This window comes from Eucalyptus grandis, chromosome 11, assembly GCF_016545825.1.
Source record: "Eucalyptus grandis isolate ANBG69807.140 chromosome 11, ASM1654582v1, whole genome shotgun sequence".
Classification (NCBI taxonomy): domain Eukaryota; kingdom Viridiplantae; phylum Streptophyta; class Magnoliopsida; order Myrtales; family Myrtaceae; genus Eucalyptus; species Eucalyptus grandis.
Window position 1 is genome coordinate 9459673 of NC_052622.1, and position 21604 is coordinate 9481276.

General features: G+C 38.9%; 2 protein-coding genes across 2 annotated transcripts; one reads left to right on the plus strand and one right to left on the minus strand.

Moving 5' to 3' along the window:
- Window positions 1-13178: 13178 nt before the first annotated feature.
- On the plus strand, window positions 13179-15228 carry LOC104427148 (ribonuclease 3-like protein 3; the record flags this gene model as incomplete). The annotated part of the gene is given in 4 exon segments (XM_010040291.3): window positions 13179-13584; window positions 13587-13666; window positions 13959-14105; window positions 14697-15228. Coding segments are annotated over 4 exon segments (954 nt in total), but the record flags the coding sequence as incomplete, so codon positions are not given.
- A 2276-nt stretch (window positions 15229-17504) lies between these two features.
- On the minus strand, window positions 17505-18616 carry LOC104424738 (40S ribosomal protein S17-4-like). Its single transcript, XM_010037236.3, has 2 exons — window positions 18461-18616; window positions 17505-18297 (listed from the first exon to the last, which is right to left on the minus strand). The coding sequence occupies exon 2, from the start codon at window positions 18282-18284 to the stop codon at window positions 17862-17864; it is 423 nt and encodes a 140-aa protein (XP_010035538.1). The 5' UTR covers window positions 18285-18297; window positions 18461-18616; the 3' UTR covers window positions 17505-17861.
- Between the last annotated feature and the right edge of the window lie 2988 nt (window positions 18617-21604).

Below are 21604 nucleotides of genomic sequence, written 5' to 3' on the forward strand. Positions count from 1 at the left end.
GAAGAAAATCTCATCTCTAATTGGTCGATTTCTTCGAGTGTCAATATGTCTTATGGTCACGTGACATGACTTTAATGCAAAATAACTTCTCGTTAAATAGCAATTTGCCTAAGGGTGCATTTGGAAAGTGATTCTCAAAGTCCTTTTGGCCTTTAAAGGCCCTTGGGTAATTATTAAAGTGTTTGGTAGACAATTTTGTGAGCTTATTTTCAAAATCTTCTATAGGCCATTGTCTCAAGGCCACTATTCACTAGCATCAGGCATCTAGTATTTTCAGAATTTGGAGCTCATAATTAGTGCAATTTTTATTCTAGTTTTGCCTTCACTAATTTTTGCTATTCCTCTTTTACCCTTGAATATTGGCACAATACTTCTCTCTCCCTCTACTCATCGTCTCTCTCTCTCAACCAAAGGCACTGTGTGAACCGATTCTAGTCTTGGAGTGCTAGTTGTCGAGGGTCAAGTGTTGCCAAAAGTCAATGATCAATAGTGGGGGTGATTAGTTCCCAGGTGAATTTGTCACCACCCAGCAACCGAACCGAACCAAAATATAGTTGTCCTCAATCATATATTTTTTTGTTCTTTAAATGGTTTTTTAATTTCTTAAAACTGAAAATGAAATATATCAGACATACTGCTTTCTTTAAGTCTTCGTGGGACTGACAAAAACATGTGTGCAAAGACGGAACTGAAACACGCTACAAGGGAAATGTTTGGTGGGTGTCCATGTTCATTCTATTATTAAAACACCCACACCTCCTCTCTCTTTACTCTCTCTCTCATTTGCATCGGGCACCTAACGTTCCCTCCATGGACGAGCCTCTTTCATCTTCCTCTTTTACTCTTACTTTCCACATGATGAGCTCTACTTTCGTCTAGTTCACTGTGGAGGTGGTTGCACGAGGCCATGGTGGTGGCTGCTCAAGAGAGGAAGGTGAGCGCATCGAGAGCATGAGGTGAGAGGCTGAGGTCTAAAAGAAAAAAAGGAAGGGCCGTATAATTTATTGAGGGTTGCCTATTGGTCGTTTCCTTTGGTTCAGTCCGCCGGTTCGGTTTGATAAGCTTCTGCACAAAGAATTCAGAACTGAACCGGTCATCCTTGGTTCCAAAAATTTTGGAACCGGATCCCTAGTTGACGGTGGCTGGTTGGTCATGCCAAATTTGGAGAGCTGATGCATGATCAAGAGAATTGAGAGTTGTCAAGGTTCGTGCAACGCGGGCCAAGGGTCGCATGACAGTCGCATTCAATTTTGAGCCCTAATCGACATAATTGAGTGAGCCTAGTTGAGGGTGGCCAAGTCAGAGACTTGAGGCTTGCTGTCCTCCTTAGATGTGACTTGGTTCGCCCAGGGTCAAGCGACTCTAGCAACAATTGACCTGGCATCACGTGGCCTTGGTGACGACCCTAGTAATGCCTTTCAGCTTCGCCTAAGTTGGGTCACTTTGCCATTTTGATTTGTATTATTTGTATTTCATGAAAACCCTTAGGCTTATTAGCCTTTTCATTACATTAAAATCCTTTAACCTTCTGTCCATTAATTTGTCCAAAGGCATTTCCCAAAAACTCTCCCTAGCGCACCCTAAAGTCCATTTATCAAACTACCTATGGAAGTAAGGATAAGCGGTTCTAGGATGGCTTAGTCCCTTGCCTAGGACCTAGAATGGACCTTGTATTTCCTAGTTTGAAAAATTTGGAACTGAAAGCGAACTCAGCTAGTTCTTGGTTACGTTCAGGAATCAACCACTTTTCATTTTCCAAGTTAAAATTCAAAAGTTTATTATAAAATATAAAAAATTCATTTTCTAAACAAGAATATTCATCTTGATCAAATGGTTATCGAAGGTTTATTCATAGTGGAGACCATAGTTCAAATCTTGATGAGTGCGAGACTCTTTCATTTTTTTTAACAAAATGGTGTGGAACCGGTTCTTTCCCTGGTAGAATTAGCGGTTCCGGCCTTCTAACTCGAGAGCTGAACTCGTTCTAGATATTCCAAAAAGGGGAACCGAGCCGGCTCTCCCTTCAGCCAGTCCGGAATCGGATGCGGGGCCGGTGTTCCCCCGTTGTTGTAAGTTCACCACGCGAGTGACCTTAAGCACGCGTGATGAGATGATTGTTGGCCGTGGAATTGATGACACCGGGACTTCCTTTCAACTGCGAAATCATTGGTTCAACTAAGTCGAATCACTGCCTGCGCACGCACTTGTGGGCTAACCTGTACGTTCACTTTGATGCACCACCACCTTGTAATGGCCCTAGGAAATCCATTCCCCATTAAATCATATCTAACCAAACCTCATTCTAGAAAATGGTCATGCTCGCCTTGAGTTCATACCTCTTGCATAAATAAAGTCAAAAGTTCAATATGCTACGATATCGTGATTGGTGCAACGCGCCATATAATTCATGATATAAGTCTATACGATATTTTATTCGAATGATATACCGTCCTCTTCATCGTCGCTTTCTCTGCCATTATGGCAAGGGAAGGCTTCAAGATTGGGACATGGGTTTGCTTCATAAAGAGCTTCCTACTTTTGAGCAAGGATGCAAATCAATTTATGCGATCATGTGAGCTCCCAAATAATTGTCGCACTAACTATGTTATTGTCAGACTAACAAATTCTTTACTTGAGTTTTTTGAGCTTAATTTCCCGTCGCAATAAGTTAATCGCATCATAATTTTATTCGCTGAGAGCATAAGCGAATTCTTGCATTAGGACATCGATTATATATTTAAGCTCCCCAAACAAGACCTTGGAATTAAGCAACAGATGTTCTATTCATTAATAGGATTAAATTTTCTTTTATTTTACTGTGTCTGAAAAATGACTGCTGACTACATAATGGATTAGTAATTCCAAATATGACGTGATTGGAAAAAAGAAGAAAAAGATAAGAGAGACAGGACTATTCGGGGTCTCTTCTTTCATTTTCCAGGCATTTACTTAGTGGATGAACTCTTTCCCTAATTGGACCCAATCAGAGACAAACATATACTCTCGATAAAGAAAATTTATTAATTGCATGGCGATAGGTAGTTGCATGAATTTAAAGCGTAATTACACGGAGTAGCAGGCATTCAATCTGCCCTCCTCGTCCTCTTCCCAGCTGCCATCACTGCAAACTCAGCTAATAAAGCAATGATGATAGCGACATCTCTCGATAATTCATGGCAGCGGCGATGGTTTCAATATATCTCCGAACGAAACAAAAAAGAAGACAAAAAATGAAAAACAAAGAAGGGCGGAACGCCCGAGATTTTCTCAGCAAAACTAGCGAGCAGAAAGTGGGTTTCGGCAGCTTCAGATGCTTTCCAGATGATGTGCTTTTTCGCATCCGAATCTTGGATCGACCCCCCCAAGAAAATGGAGACCACACCCATAAGCAAGATATCAAACTAGGGTTTCTCAGCCAGCAGCAAGAAGAAATTCAAACGGTAATGAACTGTGGTTCGAATAACAGATACATATAAATCTCTTAATCTCCTTCTGTACAGAAATCTCTACAATTGAATGCAAAAGAGTTGTCTAATCTCATGATCTGTATAACCAGTTTATAGGCTTAGGACACAAACCGGCAAACTGCGGTTTTCTCTCTGTAAAACCCCAAGCGTAAATTCATGTATATATATAGACAGTGGTATATGGAAGAGACCTCCTGGGGCTTTGAAGTCTTGGAAGCTACCTCTAGTTGTGAAGAGGGTTCGATCCGGTCGGTACCCTCCGCTTCTCCGAACTCAAATCCGGGCCGGCTTGGCCTGCGAATGGAGAAACCGCACCTCCTTTGAAAGGATGAAGATCGTGAACGAGTTGTTGGTTCGAGGTAGAAGGAGACGACGGCGACGACGAGAGGCTCGCCATCCTTGTCATCGTCGACGTGGACCGCCGAGCAGAGAAGACGAGATTCGGAGCACAGAAGAGTAGGAGGAGAGCGAAGAGAAGGCAGAGGCGAAAGCGATCCATATCTGCAGACACACAAACGGATCAGAAAAGAAGAATGCGTGTCCGTGTTGGACAGAGATTGACAAGGCCTTGCTTTTAAGCTTTTCTTGGCTTTTCTAGCTCTTTTTATATACATGGGCGCGGTCGGTCCATGTAAATGTGAATGGTACGAGACACGTTTTCTTGGTGCTTGCGACACTCGGACAGCTGACATTGATCTTTGCTCGGAATTTCCTGCCGTGTATCTACGACTTTTGTCTCCAAGCGTACACGGACAAGTCTAGAAGTACTTGACAAAGGCGAAGAAAAGAAAACCGAATTGCACACGCACGGGGATTGGATCGATTATTTTATGGATAAACACAGTCGATTGAACCAATCGCGATAAAGAATCGCGTTCGCAAAGGCATTTCGTGAGCCGGGTTTGTTGAATAAATCGTATTTTCATCCTTGCACTTCGGTTTTTGGGTCTAAGCCTCGTGCCGATGAAACCCAATAAAATTTGGTCTTTTGAAAACGAAAATACAGAGACTTTTCCTCCCAAAATGATGGCGGTGAGTGGCGGCATCGATAGGTCACAAAGTCAAGGGCGAAATACAATAGTGACGACGGGGAATGACCGAGTTCGATCTGCCTCATGTGAAAACTCGAGATGGGGAGATGATGATGACGGGTTTACAGCTGTGCCGACCTTGGTTTAATTTAATCTTGTTGAAAATCGACTGTACCTACCTAATCAATGTTCAACTATACATACATAAACAATTTACAAAGAGCATGCTTCTCTTTTCTTTACGTACAAACTAGTCAAAAGCAACATAGGGCACACGAAGTCTACCGTATTAATAAGAAATATAGATTTTGACCAATTCATTGTTACGAATAATAATCGAGACATGTGGTGATGGATGATAACATTACCAAAGTCAAAAGCGGGCTAAGCCATTTGCCATTTGATTGATAAGCGCATTGATCAAACCTTTATACTATTGATTTAGGGTCATATTAATTATACTTTTTAAGTCCACGGCGCACTTATGGAGAAGTTCTAATCGAGCTCTTATACTGTCAATTTAAGTGATGATAAAGAGATCCGAATTTCCGTTCTGACATTAGGGAATAGGTGGAAATGTTGTGGAGACATAGATTCCGATTTCCATTAACATGGCCCCCTAATATCTACTTCAATTTGACAGATCTTCTTGGACTGAAAATTCCTCATCTTTTTTTCTTATAAAATGATTATTTTGACAACCTTGTGAGCTGTGAACGGTAAGCCAGAGAAGAAGTTGCCATTAAAGGTGGAACCAGGCAAATGGGCAAGCAAAATAAGGTCCGAATAATCATAAGTTAGCTGTCTAATCAGATGTAAAAAGAGATCTCATCGATCCCTAGGTGGCCATAAAAGGAGGAGTGGGGGATTCGAATTACACGGGTCAACCGTTGACTTCTAGATGGTACGGAACGCTCAGAACCAACCAAGGTGATGATTTTCATTATTCTACAATAGCTGCTTTTATTCTCCTTTATTGTTTTCTTAGGTCATGTGGAATAAGAAGGTCAACTTCAACTCGGGTGGTTAGATTCCGTGTTATCTTTTATGCATTAATTTTATGTAATAAATAATTCATAAATTCATTTATATACAATATCTTACACTATATATATGATAGAATTTCGAAGATCAATAATGTAGATTATTTATGAAATCCTCCACTTAATGATATGCTATCTCAATAGATCAAAAACATATTGGAGTTATAATTACAACCCCACCTAGTTTCTTTTTCTTCATAACCTACATAAGTCTTGTAATTCACGATCCTCGCACGACCACGACATGAGAAGGTTAGTGGGGTTTGACCATATTGGGTCAGTGATAAGATCCTCAAAATCCTTCAATGTGGACATCCAAAACGTTGACTCTTCTTTTCCCCCTCTATGTCGCCCACCATGTTAGCAAGATTCACATTCAAATCGATCTTCCCTTCTGTTTCTTTTCTTATCTTGGTGTGGTATGTCGTCCCTTTATTTCACACGCACGACACGAATTCTCGTAGGGCATGATGACGGCTTTGAAATCACTTGATAATGATGCTGACTTTAAACTCTCTTTTATATGAATGGTAGGATGGCTAGGAGTAGGAGTTTGTAATTTAGAGAAATGATCCAATGATTAAAATTAGAAGTGCTTTTCTTTTCTTTTCTTTTCTTTTTTTGTCAAAAGTAACATTTTATTCATTTCCACAAGAAAAGAAAAACAATGCAATTCAATTGCAAATCAAGACAAATCACAAACAATTTTAAAGTGAAACAAGTTTTAGATAACAAGATGAATTATAGAACAAAGTTAGTAGTCACAGGCTCAAAGAGTAATTCTGTGACTTTTTAAATCAAAATCAGTGATTGATCATTAAATTTGTTTTCAATAATAAGCATGTACCAAGAATTCCATCTGTTGTTATAGCTTTACCCTTTGGCGGTGTGCTTCTAGATTCAACATTTTCAACACCATCATTACTTAGAGTAAAAAGGTTAACCAAACGTGGATTTGATTGTGAGACCAAAACCTTTATGAAGCTGCTATGATCTCTTACGATATTGGACTTGTACAATAACGAAACTTGGGGAAAGCGAAATTCCAAAACATAAACACAAAAATCCCTATATCTAAACTAGCTCGAGATGGAAGTCTTTCAGAAATGGGAGAAAGAAGTTTCTAGATCTAAGATTAGATCAAAAGGGAAAATCTCCTCCAATGGGAATAAAGTAAGGAAAAGAAAATAGAGAACCGAATTAGTCAAAAAAAAGAAGAAGGGAGGGGAGTGTGAGATCTAGTTCAAACTCTTTCCTCCATTGAGGTTGAAGAAGAAAGTTGCGTGGAGATGAAAGGAAGAGGAGAAGAGGAAGTTGACGGGTAGGGTTTGATGCAAGATTTGACCTAGGTAAATGAGAATTGCTTAATTATTCGGAAAAAAAAAAACGCTTATTTAAAATTCGAATGGTGCCATGAGACTTTTTACAAGAAAGCAATATCCGAAGTTTCATTAGATAGAAACGAGGCAACTTTCGTCGGACTGCGATCGGCTGTCGCGAACCGATTCATCACGTGACAAGGCATATGACATCTCCATAGTAGTAGATACTGCCCGGTCGAAATCTTTCTTCTTTATTTTTTGAATCATTCTATTAACTTGTGCTGTGGATTTAAAAGGCGATCATGGGTCGGATGGGCTTTTGGGCGGATTCATGTACATGATTTAGGCAGAATATCCACCTAGACCCGATTGTGAGGTCCATGGATATGGCAAGATCCATACAAAATCCCACATAGGCCCGATAAAATCTAATCGGACTTGGATCTAATGAAGGAGTAGGAATGCAATGGGCACCGATATAAAACCGGATGGTTTGGGACTAAACATCTAGGTAGCACGACCTTTTTCTGTTCTTCTATTTTTTTTTTTTTTTGTTATTTTGCTCTCCAAAATAAAAAAAAAACAAAAATCCGTTTGGTAACGTCAACTAATTTTTCTATTTTCGAAATAGAAAAGTAGTCGGGGAATATATTTGAAATATAAACGAGAAGTAGAATAAAGTAATTTTTCGTTCTTGGGAACAATTTTTAAAAATGAGTTTTTTTCCCCTTTTCTTTTCTTCTTTTTACTTGCCACTCCCCGCGGCTTGCCATCCACCGGCGACCGATCACTACCATCGCCAACCATTGGCCGCGACCGCCCGACCGCTGCTCGGTGTCGGTAGCTAACCACCGATGCTCACCGTCGACCAACGACGCCCATTGTCAATTGCCACTTGTTGCCACCTCCAGCCGATGGCAACAGTTGGTGGCAAGCATTGGCGAGCATAGGTTGGCGGCACTTGGCATTGGTATGCGACAATTGGCATCGAGCGACGGGCGATGGCAATGATCAAACACGTTAATATTTTTTTGTGAATCGTACCAAATGTATTCTTATTCCTTTTGTATTTCTAAGAATAGAAATTTTGTATAGTTACCAAACATATTATTTTACTCAAAAATAGTTTCGAGAAATAAAAATAAAAAAGAACTATTTTTGAAAATAAATTATTCTCCAAAACAGAAATGTTACCATTTACCCCCTAATTTCATCGTTCAACCCCACTTAAATGAGTTAGAGTGGGGCTTATTCAATCCAAAGTACGGTGGACATGTCTAAATAGGCTTTTACTTTTTGCTGTTTTTGGTTTAATCTATATTTTGTGATAAGATATTTCTCATGGTAGGAGCTTTCGAAACTTTATTGACACGTAAATTACATTTAATTTTTTCAAAAACTCTTATAATTTGAATAGTATTTGAACTTTGGGTGAAATTTCCAAAAGACGCCGGCCAGTATTCGTATGGGCGAAGATCCTTTGCTCCTGAATTCACTTTGAAATTTCCCGAAACATGATCCTTTCGAGGAAGTGTAAAAATCTCCTTTTCATCCTGATATGAAGTTTAAAAATTCATCGAGCCCCAAACACATTGAGCGGGTTTGGATTGACATTTTTATTTTCTCTTTTACATAATCAAAACAATTTCCGATACAAAGGAGAGAGAATAATATAGGGAAAATTCCCTAATTCCAACTAAATGTACAAGGTGCTATCATTTTTTTTCAAATAAAAGTTGACTCTTTGTCAAATAAGAGTTTAAAGTGACCATAATAGTTTTAAATAAAGTCTGACCTCACCGGTTGTCGATCAACTAGATATTCTAGCTAGTCAAGAGCATTTTCATCAAAGGACAACTTTAATTTTAAATTTTTTGTCTTTTCTTTTTTCTTTCTAGTGAGGGCCCAATGACCCTCTATGATATCCGTTCCCAACTGTTCTAACAATTTAAGTTTTTAAAACAATTGGCAGTGATACCACAAAATCACTAGAGGTCCTAAGTTCGAATATTTCTAGACTTCATTTATCTTCCAAATTAAATTTCCATGCTTAGTACTAAGCAAAAAAGGACCAAACTAAGCGTGATGCTAGTCTTGGGACTCTCTCATCACAAATTTTAACTTGAAAGGTGACACTTTCCCCCACCCTCATACTTATAAAACAATCACTACTGAACAATCTTCCTCTCACACATTGAGTTTCAGTTGGAGTCACGACAACTTGTAACTCTCTTATGTGACTATTGGATCCAAATTTGTTGGCAACTTAGGCGCTGATATCAGCGTTCGATTGTCTTGGGCCTCTCTTATCTCAAAATCTAGCTCAAGAGTTGAGGCTCTTCCTCACACTTACAAATCAACCATTAATCCCCCCTCACACATAAGGCCTTGGGTCAGAGTAGCAACAACTTGTAACTCTCCCATTTGACTGTTGGGTCCAAACTTGTTGGCAACCTGGGCCTTGATACTAGCCTTAAAAGATAACTCAAAGGGCGAGATTTTCTCACATTTATAGATCGACCATCAACCCATTCCATAATTGATGTGCAACAACTTCAATACCTTGAATCTTACCTAAATCTGATGAGGGTTAGCCTCTCTTGTGGCCTTTGAAGGCTGCCTACCCGGAGGCGAGGGTGGTGACCCTTGCCCCACCCTCTTTGGGCATCGTCAATGGCCAACCATCGCTTGAGATTGGCCACGGTGGAGAGAATAGATAAAATTCAGAAAAAGAAAAAAAAAAAAAAGAGAAGAAGATAAATGATGAAAATACATTTGACCAACTGAAAAGTCAAGTCATTATTTAAAATTGACAGTCATTTAATACTTTTATTTGAAATAAGGTTCACTTTAAGTTTTTATTTGAAAAAATGAGGCTACTTCATGCTCTTATTTGAAATTTTCCCAAAAATATATACATCACCACCAAAGTAGTACCGACACCAATATGCGACATGCAACATGATACGACATGACATAATACGCTAACATGTTATTTTTCAAAAAACAGAAAATTCTAACATGTTGGGACATGCAATATATTAAATATATATTTTTATGTATACATAATAAATCATCTTTTTTATGATTATTTCAATCAAATTAATTTGATTCAAATTCACAAATAAATAAATAATAAAAAAGCCTAGAATGAATTTGCATTAAAAAAATTAATCTACCATTTATTAATACCATTCATTATTTTAATTTGAAAATTTTAATTTCATTCCAATAATCCATAAAATTTAGAGAAAAAAATGAGCAATTGACACTTGCACGTCAAACGTGTTAGAGGAAAAGAGAAAAAAATTTGGGAGATAAATCGTATATCACGAGAAGTGAAAGTTAAAACATAAGAGAATGTTATGTTTTTCTTCTTTTGACATTTATTATTTTTATTATTGTTTCTTATTTTTTAACATATATATTTTAACCCCTCATTTGTTAATAATTTTTAAAATTTACCTCACTGTTGGAATTACGTGTCAAAAACTCGAAGTCAAAATTCTGATTCGAGTGTTGGAGAATGCTAGGAAAGTCAATCAGGTGATAAATGTTTTGACATGTGTTGACCAATTGTCCAAGAATGTTTAAGAATGTAGACACATATCAAAGTTTACGATATAATATGAAGGGTCTAGAAAAGTATCGGTACTTCTTAAATTGCTGTCTCGTCCTGAAGTCCAAGTTCCAACCGACTTCAATATGAAAAGGAAAGATTGCCGACCGACGGAGCGGCTAGCCGGTTGGCTTTCTCATCATTTTCAAGGTAAAAGATCGTGGGCATCCTTTTCTATATCGCGTGGCTAAAAAGTAAAGTCCCACTTTGACCCAAACTCTTCCTCAGCGATTTAAAGAAGCCAACTTAGATTTTTTTTCCTCTTCAAACCCAAAATCAATATTTATCATTTGAAAACAATGGCCACCAAAGATAAAATCGGATGGTTTGGGAGTTGGGACTAGACACCTAATTTCAAAGCTCGAGTAAGGTTTATTCTACCCCAAAATAGAGTCGGCACGTCTAGATAGACCCTTACAGGCAAAAAAATTTCCTCATATCCGGAACTTCCAAAACTCACATTGGATATATATTGCTGTGTAGATTTATATAGAATTTTTCTCTGCATGAATTTCTAAAATTCAAATAGTGCTTGAACTCTGGTGAAATTCCTAGATACCCAAGTATTCATACGGGTGCAGAAGGATCTTTTGATCTGAATTCACTTCGAAGTTTTCAGCAAAACACGATCCCTTCGAGGAAGGAAGTTCACAAATCTCCTTTTTTTTAAGTCTGACCCGGCGCCATTTCTTCGCACCGTGGCCCTTACGGATGCTTTCCTCGATCCATCAGTGGCTGACAGCGCAAATCCAAGTCGACCCGGAATCCAAATCCAACTCGCAAAGTCAAAGAACAAACTCATTTCCGACGGCGACTCGTCGAGAAGTGGCCGAGAAAAGACAAGACAAGAGGGAAGAAAAAATCCCCCCCACCGCGATCCGGCTCTTCTCTTTCTACGGGGAGCCGCGCGCGTCTCCATCGGCGGTCGTGGCGTGCAAAGCGGACCGAGCGGGGTCTCCTTCACCTGATCTCAGCAGCGTCGCGTGGGCCATCGACGAAGCTTCCGACGCAAATCGCACGTCCTTTCGGTGCTAGGAAAAGGGCATTACGTTAAACAAGGGCTGTGATGTGAGTTGTCATGAATCACGAGCCGAACAATCTGCCCTTAACCCACCGCACGGGTCGAACTAAAAAGGGAAAAAAAGACATAGACGGTCCATGAACTTTGTTTTGGTATTATGTGGCCTGTGGATTTTTTATTCGTTTGATGCGGTTACCGAACTTTAGTTTGGTGTGCTATGTCATCACTAAACTTTTAAATTACTCTTAATATATATAAGGTTTAGTCACTAAACTACATGAAAATATTTAATGTTATCTTTGAATTTGGATAAATTGAAGGATAATATTAAACATTTTCATATAATTGAGATACTAAATTGAAAATATATTAAACAATTTAAAGATCACGGATCACATTGCATAGTAAAAAGTTCAATGCCCCATATTAAACAAACTAAAAGTTCTGACCATTCATGTCATTGTCCCAAAAAATATGGTACTTTCCCTTCCACTTGTCACATTTCAGAGGAGCAAAGACCCCATTGTGAAAGAAAGTTCTCTGCCCCTTTCTTGCTAAGATAGGGCAATATTGGATGGCGGTCCTTTCTTTCCTTTCAGTAAGTCTCTTACTCGACCGGATTTCTTCGATTTAGCGTCGACCTTTGATAGAAGAAAAAGAACAAAACAACATTCATGGAAATTCCGTGATGCAATCTCTTTTGAACCGAAATTGCTTATTACGTGATGCATCTCTTCTTTGCATCTCTTTTTGCCTCTTCCCGATATTTGCCCTCGATTTTAAGAATGAAGGAACGTCGCCCAATTGCCAATACTTTTATCTCAATAATGGCAATCACATGCACGAACATTGCCATTCCACCGTTTGTCAGCACAAGGCAAGTTGGCATTCTTTATTTGTCGATAGGAATCGTGGATCAGTCAAGAACCAAACAGGAGTAATGTAGTTTCATGACCAGGAACAAAATGCACACAGGTTTGAATTGGGCGATAAAGAAAAAGAAGGAAACTTCGAAACAATAATTAATTGCGAAAGAACTAAAATCCAAGAAAAATGCATCAGATTAGTAGATATAAGAGATTTTTCTTTCCATAGTTCATGTTACGAATAAGGTAGTCTCGTTGCTTTCAAAAGAATTTAAAGAGTTGCTTAGTTATTGAAAGCTCGTCTTGATTGACTTTCAATTATGATTTAATTCAAATCTTGCTGCTCAGGGCACTTTAATTATTGTCAAATCTGACTCTTCCAAAAAGTTTCATAATAACACGTAAACAAACTGGATTAGGTAAAGTTCTAGGATTTAATTCTCGAGTAAAAAAAATTAAATATTAAACATTTTCCCCATTATGCTAAGACAAGAGATTTAATAACATAATATAAGCAGAGGAGAAATAGAAGTGAAGGGAGATTTACGAATAACGCGCTAAATTAAAGGGCAAAAAATTAAAAACATTGAAAATAAAATGCTGACGTGATTAATTTAGGGGATCACAGTTTCCTTATAAGACAACAATAACCAAAAAAAACGAACTCTTAATAGATAAAGACGCCGAACAAAAAGTCAACTTTCGTGTTCTCTACTCTTTTACAAATATATACTCGCAGCATCTCGAAAATTTCGTAAACCAACAAGCGTGTAACCTCCCATCGTTTGAATTCTTAGAGTTTCTCTTGATCAACTCGGTTTTTTCTTGTTCGCCATGGAAGCTTGGAAAGAAGAAGACGAAGAAAAAAATTGCTTTCCAATCATGAGGAGGAGGAAGCGCTGGTCATTGAATTGGGAGAGCTTGACGTACCCCGGCAGAAAGAAGAAAGCGGCAGTCCCGAGCCCGAGCCAGCTCTCATCGAGGGGTGGCCGAGCCTCCACGACGTGGAGGCGATCCTGCAGTACACGTTCAATGACAAGAGGCTGCTGGAGGAAGCCCTCACCCACCATTCCTTTGCCGACAAGTCGTTCTGCTACGAGAGGCTGGAGTACATTGGCGACTCGGTGCTTAACCTGCTGTTTGCCAAGGAGCAGTACTTCCAATACCCGGGCATGCGATCGGGTTTGCTGACCAGGCTCCGGGCCGCCAACGTCGACACGAGAAACTCGCCCGTGTGGCGGTCCAGCACGGGCTGCACCGCTACCTCCGTCATAGGAAGCCCGTTTTTGAGGAACAGGTAAAGCCACATATATACAATCTTTCGATTAGGTAATTACGGATATTATAAACATGGGAGAAAAATTGGCGTAGGCAATTATTTCCGTAATCTTGACCGCATCTCAAACGATTTTATTTCCCATCAAGCACGTCGCCTTGGATTATATATTAAATAGCTGAAAATGTGGCAATGGAGGTGGTGAGAAGCCAAGTCAACACTTAATAATCATCTATAAGATTATCGGTGCATGGATGGATTTTACAAGTATCTTTCTTTTCTTTGGTTAATTAAATTTAGGGTGTTTCCCCAGATTGCAGAATTCAAAAGGGCTATTCTAGATTATCCATTGCATTCGAGCGGTCTGATTGATGTGCCCAAGGCCCTAGCCGATATTGTTGAGTCGACCATCGGTGCCGTCTTCATTGATTGCAATTTCTCGTTGGACATCGTGTGGAAGGTATAAATTCAAATTCTCATCTCTCGGACCATTTTCGTGCGCTCTATGTTCTCAAGTTTTGTCGAAAAAAAAATTTCCCTTGATTTATTTTGCTTATGATATCTCGGGTTAGGCCCGAAATTTTTGTGCAAGTGGGTGGGCCGGGCTTGCTCTATTCTAGAGCTTTTGTGAAGTAGAGTTTGCTATTCTTATTTTACTTATTTAATTTTAGACTTATACATTATTATTTTGCTTTCTGTACTTTTTACTGATCTACTATTTTTCAAGTTTATATAAATAAGTTGGAAATATCTACATTTGGCCCGTGTGGGTGAGGATGGCATGCCCTTGTTTTTTATGGATGGGCCTGGATGCTTGAGCTTGGGCCTAGTAGGGCCACATAAAATTAGGGCTGAATCGGTCCAATCAGGCTTGCTTAGGCCCACCCAATCTTTGCTCGTCCAATATAAAGAAAAGAAAAGGTGGTTTAAATATTCATTATTTTTCTTTTTGTTAATCCAAGTTGTTTTTGTGTTTTAAGACTAACTACTTGTGAAGTCCATGAAAATGTTGCTAACCAATTTGATGTTGTCCCCATTTATGGTTCGATAGGTATTTCAAAGGTTGTTGGAGCCAATAATTAGTCATTCAGCCCTTAAATTGCATCCGGTCACCGAGCTATATGAGCTATGCCAGAAGAAGAGTTTGAAGTTGAGATTTGGAGATCTATGGAATGAAAGCTCGAGTTTCATTGTGTTTGTGAACGATCGGCTTGTGGGAAAAGCCACGTACAAGCCCAAGAAGGACATTGCACTAAATAGAGCCGCCAAAGATGCTTTAGAGAACATTGGAAGTTTATTTGGCAAGGAAGAGAGTACCTATGAAGATGATCGTGGTTTGAAAAAACTAGAAAAAGACAATGAATTACAATGATCAAAATAATTGTTGATAAATGTCATTTCATTTCTCCTCGCTACCATAAAATAGGTAAAAGGAAAATGGCCAAGATTGTTCATATTAACATAAACTACCGTCTCAAATATTGTTTAGCTCGATGTGCTAGGGACGGTGAACAAACCGTTGCCTGTTGTCTCCTATAAGCAAGCCCCTACTAGTATATAGAAATTGTTTTCAATTAGCTGAATTACTTTAATATTTGACTAAAACAAGTTAAAGACTAGCTTTCATTCCTCGTAATTTATACCATCACTTAGGCAAAAGAGCTTTGACCACATTTTTTTAAAAAAAAAAGGCGAAAGAGCTACGAACCTTATGTTATCTCCAAGGAAAAGATGCACGCAACAGGAGAGACAAACTAAGAAGATCTAAGATCCTTCAATTCCATATTTTAGCTTGTAGTTTAATTGGACTCAACAAAAATAAACCCAAAGGAATGGAGTTGCAAACAATGTCAAATTAAGCTAGAAAGAACTTCCTATATGGCACTGTCTTCCTAACTCCCAACCCTAATAAATCATCAAATCTAGATTGGATTGCATTTAAACTTGCCCCAATTACCCTTATGATAAGCTTGTGTACTTTACCATGATGTAAAAGGTTACTCGGAGATATAGCACATATCAAATAATACCGGAAATTTAAAAGGGCTTAATGAAAATATTTGTTTGACAAGTGGGCATAACATGCTAGGGCAAATGCTACACTTGAAACCTCAAATCGATGAACATATCAGGGCGGAAATACTAGATATATGATGCGCAAAGTTAATTTCTTCAACTGATTCGAATTCCACAGCTATGGAAATTTAGATATATTTCTATATTGGTTCATTTCATGCTTACCTTCTTGGAATAAGCTCCTTTGTTCTCATTTGAACTCCAGTCGAATAAACGCCAATACAGCCTAGAAGATAGATGGTGGGTATAGCTGTCTTACAACTAAAATAATGCGTCTTGACCAACCAAATCAATAAAGAAAAATCTTGGATTTTCACAGGTTGAGGTACGTGTACGTTGTAAAATAAGTCATCAAAGAGCTCTTGACGCTAAATGTTGTCGACTCAAATGGATGATTTGGAGGTGTTTATTATGAGAAAGGTCGCATAGCTATTGAGCGAGATTTTGTCATATGGAAATTCAAGGGTGTGGTCTAAATACAAATTTAGATATGGTACACTAGACTTTCCTTACTAGTGGAATGAGTCATGTTTCTTTTAAAATCCCATAAGATATTTTACAAAAATTATGATAATTATGATTAGGCCACTAATTCAGAATCAACCCTATAGAGATTCAAGTAGATCCCATGCATGGTCACCTACGTTTAGCAGTCGAATAAACGCCAATACAGTCTACAAGGTAGATGGTGGGTATAGCTGTCTTACAACTAAAATAATGCATCTCGACCAATCAAATCAACAAACAAAAATCTTGGATTTTCAATTTTACTGCAGGTTGAAGTACGTGTACATGGTAAAATAAGTTATCAAAGAGCTCTTGATGCTAAATGTTGTCGGCTCAAATGGATGATCTGGAGACTTTTATTGTGAGAAGGATCGCATAGCTATTGAGCGAGATTTTGTCATATGGAAATTCAAGGATGTGGCCGAAGAAAAATTTAGATATAGTACACTAAACTTTCCTTATTTGCAGAATGAGTCATATTTCTTTTAAAATTCTATAAGATATTTGAGAAAAATAATGATGAGGCCACTAATTCAGAATCAATTCTATAGAGATTCGAGTAGAACCCACGCATGGTCACCTACGTTTAGTAGTATTTTAATCAAATCATTGGCACTTCCATTTCAATTTTATAGCCACCAAAGTATAGTGGTATTTTGACATTATGAAATTACAATTAGAATGTATACCGAGTAGATTTGAGCCTCTGATCTGAGCTCTCATGCCACGCAATCAATATGTAAATCCGTCGAGTGATAAAATGGTCGCTTTGGCTTATCTGTAACTCACCTTATAAGATGATCTTCTCTAGCTACATGGAAGATACATGAGTAACGGGGACTACAAAATATGCCACAGAACAGGAGAATAATCAAGGCACGTCGCCTTCTTCCGTTCTCTATTGATCGTATCAACGCAATGAGTTCACTCTTGAGTCAATTCAGTACTTAGCAAACATGTCACCGTCCTTAATAGCCTTTACATATTGTTTTCGGGTCGGTCGCCGGTTGGATTACTGGTGGCAGTCAAGCAGCCGTGGCTAAAATGTAGCTATTAGGGACGGTCATCCGTCCTTAAAGGACTTAGACAATGTGAAGCAACAGCTTCTAAGGAACTCCTCAATGAGGATGCATTAGTAAACTGATCCAACTCCTTTCGCAAGGCAACAGAACTTCGCAACCACAGTATACACAAGCACAACTCTTACCACATTGAATATACCATACAAGGATCGCATCACTCGAATCACATATCAATTGAATTGGCAAGTCAAAGCTGGTGGAAAAATCGACCAGAACTTCTAATTTAAATAGTAGCATAAGATATCCTCAAACCCTTTTTGACATTGAGCAAATTCTCAGATTAGAAAGTAATGATTTGATCTTTGGTCAGCCACGGTTTTCGGCATTGCAAAATCTTGACCAGGGAGTGAGCCATTGAGCTCTAAACCTTTTCATTTGTAAACATGGATCGAGACTCCTAAAATTCTATGAGTTCGTATGGCAGGATCCCGCATCTATACAAACTCACCATAGTAATAGAAATAAAGAGGAAATACTAACCTGACTATCGAAACAAAAATCAAATGACCACGAAAAAGCTCTCCATCCTCAGAGCAATGGCATGGCCTCAATCAGTACCTCCTTCCGGGTCCACCGCGGCCGAAAGCCTGGGCGGGCATCATGACCTGCGGCTGGACCTCGACGAGCCCCGGAATGTCGGACATGCCGAGGGAGGCGAGCATGTCGAGGGTCTCCTTGTCGACGTTGATCTCCTCGGTCTTGATGGCCGACACGTCGGGGACGAAGTCCATGCGGCGCTCGCGCTCCTCCTCCTGCAGCTTCAGCGAGATCCCGCGGACGGGGCCCTTCTGGATGCGCTTCATCAGGTGGGTGGAGAACCCGGCGATCTTGTTCCGGAGCCTCTTGGAGGGGATGATGGCGACTTCCTCCAGGACCTTCTTGTTTGTGTGGAAGTCCAGGGTCATGCGGGAGTAGTACCGCTCGATCACCTGGCGGGAGGACTTCTTCACGGTCTTGGTGCGGACGCGGCCCATGGCGGCGGCTCACCTGTTGCGGCGTAAGAAACCGGCGAAGTCAGATCCAATACAGGGACCAGGCTTAACTAAAAGGACATTGACAAACGCGAATAACCCATGAAAACCAAAGTCGCAGAAACCTCCGACCACCGCAAATTTGCAGTGGAATATAGCGAGAAGCAGCACGGGCTTACGATATTGCTAGATTATGCTCAGGCTGTCGGGAGGAGATGAAGAGCGAAGACGACGGTGGAACAGCGGAAGAGCAGCACCCGGCGACGGCGACGGCGACGAAACTGTGTTTGTACTTTGTAGTTATGAGGGAACGAGGTAGGGTTTCTTCCTATTGGGGTGGTTGTTATCAGGTGCGGCCGGTCTTAAGATAGGCTTGCTCCTAACGAATGGGGTTCTGCCACGTCCATCCGAGGGTTTTCCCCTTTGCTTCCTTTGGGTTGACTATTGGCTAAGCAACGGTTCTGATGTAAGTAATTCCTGATGCAAACGGGCTGGGCGGTCGGGGAACATTTTGGGCTCTGGTGGAATAAATGGGCTTGGCTCCTTTGGGCCCAGTATGTAGGCCTGGCCCTAAAGAAGAAAAATGGTCTTCATTCCCATCTGTATTTGCGTAATATGTAACTGATTCCTGAAGCAACAATTTCCTCCATTCCTATCTGTATTTGCATAGAATAATAAAATACCGGTAATTATCGTAAGTGGCTGGTTTGTATTTTGAAGCTCGACAATGTCCGATTAATTTGGAATACCATGTCATTAAGAGTAATCACATCATTGTGCATGAGATAGGATTTGCATTAGCTTTTGATGTCGAACCTGTTTTGAAGGGAAAAAAAATTCAGATATCGTACACTAAACACTCTTTAAAATATTTGAGAAAAATAATGATAAGTAGGGCACTAATTTAAAGTCAACCCTACATGGGTCTGAGTGAATTCCATTTATGGTCAACGAAGTTCAGAATAAATTTTTATCAAATCATTGAACTTTGTGATTTCAATTTTACCCAATGATTTCTAACTTTTAATTTTGTGCAATTGATGCGCGTTGACCAAAATCCAACCAATTTTTGATGAATAGACGATGTGGCAAATCACGTGGCTAATTTTAAAAATAACCTACAAATGAAACTCTAACGTTATCAATACGAGAAGCAATTGTGCTCGATTTGACAAAGGCGAAAAAGTTTCACTTTACAAACGAACTTTTAGGTGGAGGAAGCGCGTGTCCATCCCATCACAATGATTAATTAATAATTGATCATTTAAAAGACCATTGCTATACGATTAGACATAACCATGTGATGTACCACTGGCCCGAAGGCTGAAGATCCCCTCACTATCAAGCTTAAGGGAGCTTCCACGGGTGTGATCAACTTCATTTGTAGATTTTTACCCAAAAAAAAAAAAAAAAAATTCATTTGTAGATCACGCAATGTCCCCACTCACATGCCTATGGAATTAGAATCCTTACCTAACTACGGGTTGGGTTTCACTTTGCAAATGAAATTTAGGTAATAATGCAAATGCTAAAAGCCACAACCCTTTGATGAAATGCAAATTGTGTTTGGCAAAAAAAATTGTAAAGAGACTTTGGATTCAAGTAGTGTTTGATAAAAAGAAATTTATAATGAGCTTTAAATGTTATATATATAAATTTAAAACGACCTAAACTCTTCGTCAAAACCGACAAAAGGCTATAGTCACTGACGAGCTAGAACTGGAGGTGGTGATTGTCGGCCGAGGCCGCTTGACCTTTGGCGAGAGTCACGCGATTTAGGCAAGGTTTACCTAAGGTTGCGTGACCATGAGGGAGGGTCGCTTGAGGTCACAAGACCTAAGTGGTGATCGCCCAAGGTGGTGGTCGCTTGGGCCATCCGACTTTGGCTAGCCCTTCGCCAGCCACTTGCTAGCCATTCTCACATGAAGAAAATGAATAGTTACAATAAGGGGCAAAAAAAAAAAAAACTACAGGATTGGTGAAGGTAATTTTGGAAGGAAAAAAATATTTTAATCCTAGTTTCAACATTCCATAAATGCTACTTGGGGAAGTTGGGTGGGAGTAGCATTAGACTTTAAGTATTCTCAATGTTAGCATTTGGTCGAAACCTATTTCAAAATGCTTGTTAAATGCTTCAACCTTTTCTCGAGAGACTTTAGAGGCTGAAAGCCTCTTGAAAAAGATATCGAACGAACCCAAAGTGATTTGACGTGAATGCAGAGACCATTTTCTTAATAAAGACACTTCAGGAGTATTTTGAGCAGATGGATTTCATTTCCTCGTAAATAACATGATTCGGCATGTTGTGACTTAAAGAAGGAAAAACAAAAGGAACTGACATTTATAGTACAATACCAAACATAATAACTCAACCATCATGTTTGAGATATTTAGCATTTTTATAAGATATTTTTCTATGTTGGAAATAATTATAATATTTATGTTAATTATCTTTATCCGTCAAAATTACACTTCTATTTGCCTTTGATTGTGCATTTATTGATTTGATTGCCTTAAATAATCATTTGATAAAATCTATAAATAGGTTCGTTCTCTGTATCGGATTTCATATTCATCTCTTTCGCATATTTACACAAATTTCATATTCCTCTCTTGTATATATTATTTTCTTAGCTTATATATATATATATATATATATATATATATATATATATTTTTTTTTTTTTTTTGAGTTAGGATGACTTTTTACTGTAATTACTTTTAGCAGTCAAACCCATACATAGGGAGTATTTTTTTTTTTTATGTCAAATCATTACGCTCTTATGAGATTGTTGTGTGTACTTCCCACTGAGATAGAGTAATACTTTTCTTTCATTTGAAGTGGTCAATCGACAACTCAAGCAAATTTGTGCTTACTGAACTTAATCCAAATTGCGATCGTCCACAAGTCATAAATCAACTCGTGTCAATTACTAAGCTTCTCACGGCGACGCACCATCCCAATCATATAACAGTTTTTTTAGTAAACTTGGTCAATGAATGACGTGACAAATAAAAATCAATGACAGCCCATGATGTGCATAGGAAAAACTTTGGTTTTTTTTAATTAGAGCTAGTTCAATACTCAAACTAGTTTCTATGTGCAACCACCTTATTAAATAAAATGTAAATATTATAAGGGTGTGCAAAACGAACCGCCTTGATCGTGAATCGTCCAAATTGGACCGGTCAGTTTGGTCCGGTTTTCAGGAGAGTCATTTCGATATCAGATTGGACCGACTAAATATACTTCTTTATTTTATTATTTCTTAAAAAAGTAAAATGTAAACTAAATATTATCTTGATCCAATTTCAAGTAATGG

Coding starts and splice junctions, on each gene's coding strand:
- LOC104424738 (XM_010037236.3), bottom strand. CDS start 18,284: ATGGGCCGCGTCCGCACCAAGACCGTGAAGAAGTCCTCCCGCCAGGTG.